The sequence below is a fragment of the Telopea speciosissima genome, chromosome 6 (assembly GCF_018873765.1).
Source record: "Telopea speciosissima isolate NSW1024214 ecotype Mountain lineage chromosome 6, Tspe_v1, whole genome shotgun sequence".
NCBI lineage: Eukaryota > Viridiplantae > Streptophyta > Magnoliopsida > Proteales > Proteaceae > Telopea > Telopea speciosissima.
Window position 1 is genome coordinate 46959875 of NC_057921.1, and position 11010 is coordinate 46970884.

At 42.2% G+C, this 11010-nt stretch overlaps 1 protein-coding gene across 2 annotated transcripts in view; it reads left to right on the plus strand.

Annotated features, from left to right (window-relative positions):
• LOC122664791 (sacsin) overlaps positions 1 to 9301 on the plus strand; it is a 160578-nt gene extending 151277 nt beyond the window's left edge. For both annotated transcript variants that reach the window (XM_043860769.1, XM_043860770.1), the window contains one exon: positions 8996 to 9301. In XM_043860769.1, coding sequence (XP_043716704.1) covers positions 8996 to 9193 — 198 coding nt within the window. In that variant the 3' untranslated portion in view covers positions 9194 to 9301. The remainder of the gene's footprint in view (positions 1 to 8995) is intronic.
• The last annotated feature ends 1709 nt before the right edge of the window (positions 9302 to 11010 follow it).

Below are 11010 nucleotides of genomic sequence, written 5' to 3' on the forward strand. Positions count from 1 at the left end.
GGGGGCGGAGACCAAGAGCCAGAGGAGATCAGGGCAGAGACAAGTGCATCCTTTGGGAACCCAGAAGAATAGATAGCTCTGGGGCCGAGGAGGTTATAGAGGATCCCAAAAGGATGCCAGGGTTCAAGCCAAAGGGAGGTGGAGGTGCCATCAGCAATGGAGGAAGAGATTCCACGAAGGGCAAGGGGGTGGAGGGAGAGGATCTTACGCCAAATCCAAGAGGAGTCAGCTGGGATTTTAACGGTCCAAATGGAGTCCGATTTAAGGAGGTGAGATTGGACCCAGGTAACCCAGATAGAATCATGGCGGGAAGAGATTTTCCAGAGGAGTTTGAGAATGCCTGCCGTGTTAGAGTCACTAATGCGACGGAGGCCAAGACCTCCCTTAGATTTAGGGAGACAAACAGACTTCCAGCTGGCAGGGTGGAGAAATCTGGTGGTGTCTTTCCCTTTCCAAAGGAAGGCACAAAGGAGGCATTCAATGGCCATGATGGTGGAGTGAGGGATGCTGAAGATTCCGGTCCAGTATATATAGGAGGCTTGAAGGACCGAGCGAATACATTCAAGTCTTCCTGGATAGGAGAGAAGCTTGCCTTTCCGGAGCTGGAGGCGCTTGCGGATGTTATCAAGCATAGGAGTGCAATGGTGGCTAGAGAGCCTGGCAGGAATCAGGGGAAGGCCAAGGTAGATGACAGGAAGGGTACCTATAGAGAAACCAGTGAGCTGACGCAGAGTTTCTTTGGCAGAATCCGAGATGCCAGAGAGTAAGATTTTGGATTTGAGGAGATTGACACGGAGACCGGAGAGAGATTCAAAGAGGTGGAGAGAGTCCATAATGGCAGAGATAGAGGAGTAGGAGGCCTTAGAGAAGATCATCCGCAAAGGCTAAGTGAGAGAGATTAATGTGCTTGCATTTAGGAAGGGGGGAAATGAGATGAAGATCAGTTTTGGTTTGGAGGCTTCTAGAGAGAACTTCCAGGGCTAGGGAAAAGAGGAAAGGAGAGAGGGGGCAGCCTTGGCGAATGCCCACATTGGAGTGGAAATAGCCTGCTGGGGTGCCATTGATGAGCACAGAGAAGGAGGGGGAAGAGATGCAGGCATAGATCCAGCGGACAAAAACAGGGGGGAAGCCCATGAGGGATAGAGCATCACAAAGGAAATCCCAATGGATGGAGTCAAAGGTTTTGTGGAGATCGATTTTCAAGAGAGCCGCAGGGGGGTGAGATTTGCGGTCAAATCCTCTCACGATCTCAGAGCGGAGGATTGGGTTAAGGAATGGGATTAACCAGTCATATGATCGGTGGCCCCTGAGTTAATAATCCACGTATTGGATGCAACAGAGGCATAATGACCATCGATAGAAATACCTCTGTGGGCAAAGTTGGAATCAAAATAGACTGCTAGAGAGGTAGCTACAGACGTTGATGGGGAACAGAAACTAGGCAAAGTTAGGAGACAATGGAGCTGAGTCATCAAATCCTCCAGAGAGGGATGCTCTTATGGGAGCAGCATCATTAGTTTTGAACCGAACCAGTACCTCGACCACGACCTTTGTCATTCGCAGGCCTACCATGAAGCTTCCAACAAAAATCTTTGGTGTGACTTCCCGCAGTACTCACATTTAATAGGCCCCTTGTCAGAACTAGAACGGTTACTGGAACGGTGAGTCCCTCCATGGGAAGGACCTCCTGACCTCGACAAAAGTGCAGATTGATCTTGAGAAGCAGGTTGCAACATTCGCAGCATGGCGGCTGTCCTCAGATTGAACCATAGCATATGCGATATGTGTGCTCTAGGGTTGGAAAAGGATCACGACTCAGAACATGAGCTCGAATCTGATCAAAATCAATATTAAGGCCTGCTAGGAACACATACAGACGAATCTTGTCCACCTGTTTAGTGAACTTCAGGGCATCGGTAGTGCAAGAAGCAGAGAATTCTCATAATAGTCTAACTCTTGCCACATACCTCGCAACTCAGAAAAATACTAGGATAATGTCATCCCTTTCAACTTCGTATCATGGGTGTTCCTCAGGAGCTCATAGACCTAGGCATCATTGCACACTTGAAAGTAGGTACCTTTAGTTGCTTTCCAAATTTTGGCCACCGAATCCAATAAGAGATAACCCCGTGCAATATTTGGGTTCATAAAATTGATTAGGTAGGACATCACCAGATAGTTGTCCGAATGCCATTTGTTTTGAGTAGGACCAGCATCAACAGGCTTCGTAGCCTCCCCTGTAAGATACCCTGAAAAGCCACGGGGAGCTATAAAAAGGAAGCAAGAACGAGACCATATCAAACAATTGTTCCCATCCAATTTAATGGAGCAAACATGGAACGAAGGAAAGCCGCGATCACTAAAAGTGTTCCGATAAGTCAAATCAGTGGTCATGTCATAGTTGCTGGTCAGAGAACAAAGACTTGAACGAAAGGTTCTAAAAAACAAAGAGTGTAGCCAAAGCTAGCAAATCAAACAATTTCCGGAAAAATAACCATAGATCTCTGGGGGGAAAAAAAGAGAAAGAGATCGCTCAAAAACTCATGGATTCACCAAAAGAAACCCTCAGTCCAAGAAATTACCACTGAGGGGGGGAAAAAAGGATGCGCTAAGAGTAGGGTGGCGCTGCAGGCTAAGGCGGTGGCAGTAGGTGAAACCGAGAGAGAGAGAGAGAGAGAGAGGCGGAACCGAGGAGGGGTAGCGCTGGAGAGAGGCGGAGATGGCAGCACTGGAAGGAGGCGGCTCTGAAAGGTGGAGAGCTAGGGTTTTGGCATTAGGGTTCAGATCCCAAAGTTGATCCTCGCTCTGATACCATGATGAAATTAAGAATAATGGCTTGTGAGTAACATACCTAGGAGGTTGCTCCATATAAACCTCTCCTGAAGATCTCCATAAAGAAAAACATTCTTGGTATCCATTTGATATAAAGGCCAATCTAAGTTGATGGCCAAAGATATAAGAACCCGAACTGAATTCAAGTGAGCAATAGGTGAGAAGATCTCAAAATAATCAACACCATAAGTCTGAATATAGCCCTTGGAAACCAGTCGGGCCTTAAGACGATCAATATTACCATCAGGATTGTATTTGATAGTATAAACCCAACGACACCTGACAAGATCCTTCCCAGTAGGGCAGTAGGTAGTGAAACTAGAGTCTAAGTATTGCTAGAGTGTAATGCATCCATTTTTGTGTCCATTGTTGCCTTCCAGACCTTAAGCTTAAAGGAAAGTTCTACAGGACTGTTGTCAAACCTGCTATGATATATGGGGCGGAATGTTGGGCATTTAAGAAGTACCATATAGTGAAGCTTTGTGTTGCAAAGATGAGGATGTTAAGATGGATGTGCGGCAAAACTAGGAAGGATAAAGTGAGGAACGAACGTATTAGAGTTGATGTGGGAGTTGCCCCAGTCAGCAACAAGCTCCGAGAATGTCCTCTGAGGTGGTTTGGCCATGTGCAATGGAGGCCTAGGAAAACCCCAGTAAAGAGGAGTGATCCGATTTCGATTGAAGGAGCTAAAAGAGCTGGGGGCAGGCCTAAAATGTCAGTAGGTGAGGTTGTGAAGAATGATATGCATAGTCTTGGTCTGGTGCCAAATATGACCTTAGATAGAAGCTATTGGAGGGCAAGGATCCACTTTGTCGACACCATGTAGCTGAGATTCTACTGATTTCCTGGGCTATCCTCTTTCCTCTTACTTTCATCTTTCATTTTTCATTTCTCACTTTTCTTATCTCATTTCTTCAATTTTATTCTTCATTCCTTCTGACTTTCCTTTCCCTTTGTGTGGATCTTTGTTTTACTTAATTTGATCTGAATGGATCCATGTAGCCAACCCCATTTAGTTGTCTTCCAGCCAGGATGAGATAAAGCCTCACGGTGGGTCGTAGGAACAAAGTTAGTAGACAAAGCGGAAGCAAATTGGTGATAGCGGGGTGGAAGAGGAGAAATTAATACATATTTTTCAATAGGGTAAACAATATGAGATTTTTTAGTACAAGAACGAGTACCTTTGCAGACAGCAACTGGTAAGTCAAGGGAGACCTCAGCATCAGAATCAGATGGCGGGGCAGGAGGAGCGATGGCAGCAGTAGGGGATGGCAGCTCCGGAACACTAGGAGCAGAAGGTAATGGACCAAGGTCAATGGGGGCCGGCTCAGCGGTAGTGGAGGGTAAAATAGGTGGGCGACAGCGGCGACGTTGATAAACCTTAACGGTGGAGGTGGTGGTGAGATGGGTATGGGCATAGGTATGGGAGGACCTAGAAGATCTTCATTGGGGACAGTAGACGGTATAGGAGAAGTAAAATAAGGAGTATTTTCAAAAAAGGTAATATCAGCACTAAGAAACTATTTTTGGGAAATCAGATCAAAACATTTATATCCTTTATGGGTCGTAGAGTAACCAAGAAAAATACACTTAATAGACCGAGGGGATAACTTATCAACGACAGGGTGAAGGATGTGTAAAAAGCAGACAGAACCAAACACACGTGGTGAAGTAGACAGGACGATTTGGGTAAAGAAGAGAAAAATGAATTTTATTATTTAAAACGGATGACGGCATACGATTAATAAGGTAACAAGCAGTGAGGACAGCATCACACCAACAATGCTTGGGTATATTCGTGTGGAGCATAATGGACCGGGCCACCTCAAGTAAGTGTCTATTTTTGTGTTCGGCCACTCCATTTTGTTGTGGGGTGTATAGACAACTAGTTTAGTGAACAATATGATGAGTGAGACAAAAATCAAAAATCTCAGTTTGACTATATTCAAGAGCATTGTCAGAACGGAAAACTTTAATGGACTTGTCAAATTGAGTTATTATTTCCTAATAAAAAATTTTAAATACAGTAATAAATTGAGTCTGGTCTTTCAACAAATAAACCCAAGTGGAACGAGAGTAATTGTCCACAAAACTAACAAAATAAGAAAAGTCTAACCTATTACGGACACGACACAGACCCCAAATGTCAGAATGCACTAAAGAAAACAATGAACTTTTGGGCGTAATACAAGAAGGAAAAGATGCACGGTGATGTTTGCCCAATTCACAAGCTTCACATTCAAGGCGAGAGGTGGACTTGCAACTAGGAACCATCAATTGTAGTTTAGGGAGAGATGGGTGACCAAGGTGTAAATACAATTGCGTAGTAGAAGGTATAGTAGTAGATGTAGCTGCAGTAGAAGGGCCGGTGCCATCCAGGTAATACTAACCATCACGGTCAAGCCCTCCAACAATCTTCTTCCTTGTCTAAAGGTCCTGAAAAACACAGTAAGAAGGATAGAAGGTCACAGAAAAATTAAGAGATTTAGTAAGTTGACAAACAGATAAAAGGCTTAAAGGTAATTTAGGAATATGAAGTACAAGAGGAAAAAAGGTCAAGGAAGAAGTTGGGGAAACAATTCCATGACCAGTGACCTTAGTAGAGGACCCATCAACAAGGACAACATTAGAGGAGGTTTGAACTTGATTTAGAGAAGAAAACAAACTAGACTTACCAGTCATATGACATGAAGCACCACAATCAATAAGCCAAGAGGTAGAAGAAGGAAAAAATACCGAGTTACCTTTATATGCTAAAGTGGCGGTGGAAGTGGAGGCAGAGGCAGCTTCAAGTTGTTGAAGGCGTTTGACCAGCTGATTGTAATCATCACGTGACACAGTTGATGGAGTACTTGAAGTGGAACTCTGATTCATATCACTGGTAGGTTTCTCAGTATGGTTGTCAGTCATGGCTATACTGGCCAATTCATTTGCCCAGTCGGGCTTGCCATGTTTAGCCCAAGTATCTATAGTATGATTTTATTTGCCACAATAAGAGCATTGGTGGAAAGATTTATCAAAGGATTGGGAACTAGTACCCCTTCCACCAGTGCCACAGCCACGACCACGTCCACGACCACGATTAGCAACAAAGGTAGAACTTTCTTTGGTAGCAGACTAGCAGTATCAGGTTTAGATGGAGTAGTCAGTCAATTGATATGGGAAAACACTTCATTAAGAGAGGGAACTTTCTCCCCTGTGAGTAGTTGAGCTTTCACAGATTGATAACCAAAGTACAATCCACCCAAAAATTTAGCAACATGAAACTCAGCCCGTTGTTTTAACTGATTCAAATTGGTAGTGAGGGGCTGATGTATCTGGAGTTCTTCAACCATGCCTTTATAACTGGTAGAGTATTCACTGAAGGATTTATCCCCGTGTTGGAAACTAAAAATCTTCTCATAGAGATCATACATGCGGGAGATATTCCTTTCTTGAGAAAAACTTTCACGCAAATAGTTCCAGACATCTTTGGCAAGAGTGTGAAACATTACATTGGATACAATAGCAGGCTTAACATGTTCCATAGCCATATTTTAATAAGAGTTCTCATGCATCCACTCATCATAAGCTGTAACTGAAGCAGGGTCCTTTGGATCAGCAGTAGGAGGATCATCAGTAATGTATTTTATTTTTCCTTTGGCATGAATATATGCATGCACAGCCTGTGCCCATAAAAGATAGTTGGAGACTCCGGAGAGTTTTATAGTAGTAATCTGAACTTGGACATTGTCCGATGGTAGTTTAGGGTCAGCCATAATGATAGCTGAACAATTCTCAGAAGCAGTAGCAGTAGTAATGCAATTGGTTCTTGAATAGAAACAGGTTAGGGTAACAAAGAACCCAAAAACAGTAACAGCAGCAGTAACACAGTCGAAAGCAGTAGCAGCAGCAGTGTCAGCTTCTTAAAAGAACTCAGATAAGGGTTAAAATAACCCAAAAACAGTGATAAGAAGACCACCGGCAGACATAGGGTTTCTAAACCCAAAACTTCCAGCAATAATAGTGAATGGAGGATTTGAAAACCCGAAAACAGCAGTAGAAAAGAAACAGGTAGTAGCAGTGATGGCAAGGGTATGGTTTAAAAACCTAAATTTAACAGCAGCAAGTCAATCGGCAGAGTTAGGTTTTGAAAAACCCACACTAAACCAAACATCAATGGAAAATAGGAATCGAAGGCTTTACCTGAAGAACATAGTTGTCACGGCGTCACGGCGATCCAAGTCGGTGGAGGGGTCTCTGATCGATATATTGACACAGATCATGTCGACCATGGCAGAATTGTAATTAAATCCAAAGTTGAATAGCAATGGCAGAATTGTAATTAATCTGAAGTTGTAAAGAACGAGTGGCAGAACTGTAATTAATGGAAATCAATTTAATAAAGAAAATAAACCAGGAAGTGGGATAGCACGTTTGATGGGTAAAGGGTATACTTGGAACAAAATGGAAAATAATAGATGGTGGGAATAAAAGTAAAAGAAAAGGGTAAGGTTGGGAACTAAGGAAAATGGGTTTAATAGATAAGAAATCGAGAAACAAAAAACAAAGGAATTCAGTCTTCTTCAACCTCACGACGACTCAGCCAAAGAAGGAACCATAACCCAGTGGCATAATGGAAGATATTTCGAAGGTGGGCCTTCCTCGTAAGAACCCAATCGATACGAAGCTTCAGGCAAGAGTAGCCACAACCTGTGCTCTCAAGGGCACCAAGAATCTAATTGAAAGAACCTGCAACCAAGAGATCGATGGGACTGAACCAAATCTGACGTAGTAATGGAGGTGCAGGTCTGATGTGCAATGGAGCCTCAATGTTGAATGGGGCTGAGCCAAAGGTTTGGAAGGATGAATCGCCCAGACCTACGAGAAATAGCCCCAAAATTCTGCTGGCAACCGAATGGTCAGAGCAAGGCTAAAATAGGAGATTTAGGGAAACAGGGACGCCATGGCGTTGGTCGATATGGCCATTTCTCCAGCGCCATGGTGACGCCATGACAACTATGCTGAAGAAGGAAACCAGAAATTGGATTAATTGGAAACAATCACCTGATATTAATCCCTTAATAGGAAACCGCAGGTGATAGAAGGTAAAAATCTTTCCAAATTATGTTGAATCTGCAATCTTCAAGTGTAGAATCGATCCACTGACTGGATCAGCGTTAGGGATAGAAGTAATGTTGTATGACCAGCTTCAACTTGAAAATCCCCAATCGATCTTGTACTTCAGGTGAGCAGTAGTAGTAGTAAACCCATAGTTTTCAATTGAAAACTCTATCTAGGGCTTAATCCATAGCAGTATGCAGCAGAGGGTGCTGCACCCCTTGAAGAAAATAAAACTTTGAGAAGACTCTCAAACCAGAATCACAGGAGACAACAACCTAATGGGTTGTGCTCTGATACCATGTTGCAGATTATAGTACTAGAACACCAGAACCGAGAGTGAGAAGAGAAGAGAAGAGATGAAGAGGAGGAAAGAGGACTGTGGGTGATGAGAATCGAGCACACAGCCCCCCCCCCCCCCCCCATTGTCTTCTTTATATATTCAAATATTCAGAGTCAGATTACAAAGAGGACTCCTAAACATAGTAGGATCCATAAATATAAAATAGAAAGTAAAGTAGACTAAACCTAATAGAACTAGGAGTTAATTAGAGAGGAATCTTGATTAAGATATTAGAATATCCTAATCGAGATTATCTCCAGCCCTAATTACTCCACACACTTTAACACTGAAGATGTCCCCAATGCCAGCAGAGCCATCTATATGCACTTTGGTAATCTTTGGTTTCAACTAAATGTATTATTTTCTATCCATTTCTAATATGGGAAGATGGCAATTCCTATGGCTGTGAAGATGATACTTGATGTGGTTCTTGTTCATGCAGCACATATATCTGTTCATCCAAACGACCATAAACTAAAGATCACATCCTAAACATCTGACCAGTTCCTGCTTTATTGTTAGACTATTGTTATTTGTTGAATTTTTGCCATCTGTTTGAATTCTGCTGAAGGTCTCAGGGCAGCAAGATATGGACTCAAAACCTTTGTTGACTTGAGTCTCAAAATGATATTATTTTTTAACTCTTTTTTTTCCTTTTTGTAAGATAAATATCTTTATTCTCTTCAAAAGTAATTTTCTTACACAGTTGCAAATTCACAGGAGAAGGCTGATATGGCTGCAAAAGAAGCTGATACAGCAAAAGCAGCTTGGATGTGTCGGGTCTGTTTAAGTGCTGAGGTCGATGTAACAATAGTTCCTTGTGGTCATGTACTCTGCCGTCGATGTTCCTCTGCTGTTTCGAGGTGCCCCTTCTGTCGGACCCAGGCTTCTAGGACTATGAAAATTTTCAGGCCATGAAAATGTTGGAGGTTATAGTATTTAAGAGAGATTTCAGAAATCTAGTTTACTGTGCAAAAATGATCCAATCAACATAAAGGTGTTGAAATCTTCTCATCTGCTTGACTCAAGTGATCACCACTTGCTCAGCGTCGCTACCAGCATGAACATGACTCCTCCATTGGTTACGCTGTCATAATAATGTTGCCATTTGGACCTGGTACAGGTTTGTTGAAGTCGGAATACTCAGCCTCAATTTGAATCTAACTTTGAGGCCAGACCTAAACAATCCAACACACTGCTGCTCTCTATTCCTCGAGTATTAAAGCTGAATGAAAGAAACATAGATGGGTCTGTAAGTAACACAGGTGCAACCCATAGCAAGGATCAAACTCCTAAGTGATCATCTATCATTAGCTTTGTCACTGCTGCTTCCATATGAGCAGTTCTCAATGTGAATCCCCCCAGGAGGTCTTAGGTAGAAAATCATAAGCTAACTCAGCTGGATTCTGGTTTCGACCTTGACCATCATAGGTTGGGCCAAGTTCAGTGACGAATACCATTTTCTTTTGCTTTGGTAGAAAATGAAATATTATTGAAAATTAACAAAAGCTACAGATATTGTCAATATTGTATATTCTTCTACCTGATAATTTAGATGTAGTTTTCCTAGCCATGAGCAAGATTAACATGCAATCTACTGACATGTTTTATTATAAAAGACTGAAGTGCTTAAAAAAAGGAACTGAATATTGGTTAGCAAATTAAACATTGTCGATAGCCATTCCTTGATGTTTTCCTTCACCAATGTTCTAGTTGAGTAGAATCTGTCCAGGTTTCTATGCACCTAATGCCTTGTTCTGCTACATCTCTGAGTACTTGTTCAATTGCTTTCCCTTTCGCTTCTAATGCTGAGCCTAATATTCCATTGTCAAAGGAAACCAGATTTCAATATGAGTTTTGATGCTCAGTCTGCTTCTTTTGTTTGCTCCATCAAACTGTTGTCTGTGATGAGTATGACCATCTGTTGGTTTTAAATGGATAGACTCATCCAATGAGAATTGGGCGGCAAAAGAAGCTGATACAGCAAAAGCAGCTTGGTTTTAAATGGATAGACTCATCCAACAGTAATTTTTTTACACACTTATATGTTTTGGAAGAATCTAGTAAGTTCAGATATGAATGTATAAGTGTGTTTCAGCTGTGTATGGTTAGGAATTCTGAATCCTTCCATTGTAAGAATCCATGGGCATCGCCACATTTTAACACAAGAAGCCTTACAATTCCCCAACACCTTCTGAAAAATCATATTTTGGCTTAAAAGATCCTCCAAAAACCAGAACAGTGCTTTGTTAGGCTAGCTTTAAAAAAAGGGACTGAGTTTTCCTTCACCCATGGTGAAAGAAGAATCCCTTCACCGGTGGCCATCATTGTGCTTCAATAAGTCCTGGTAACAGTAAAAGGCATTTTAGACCTCAAACATATAAGGGGTGGTAATCATGAAGGTAGATTCGTGGGTGAATCACCATGAGTGGAGGAAAACTTTCTCCTTAAAAAAATCAGTGTTTGAAGTATCTGACTCTCTGGCTCAGAAGGTTCTATCTGTTACATGTAGGATAGATTGGTCTGTTTCCTTTCTTTGGATTCGTGAGGCATGTCTCTCGGATTCTCTGGCTTTTACACGTTCTAATCAATAGATTTATCCTTGCAACCCCTCCTCCCAAAAAATTAAGTACTTGAATTTTAATTAAACTTAGTTATTGAGATGGATTCTGAAATGGCCCCCAACAGAGCTTTGAAGAGTAAGGCTTCATTATGAATCTTAGACCTCCTTATTC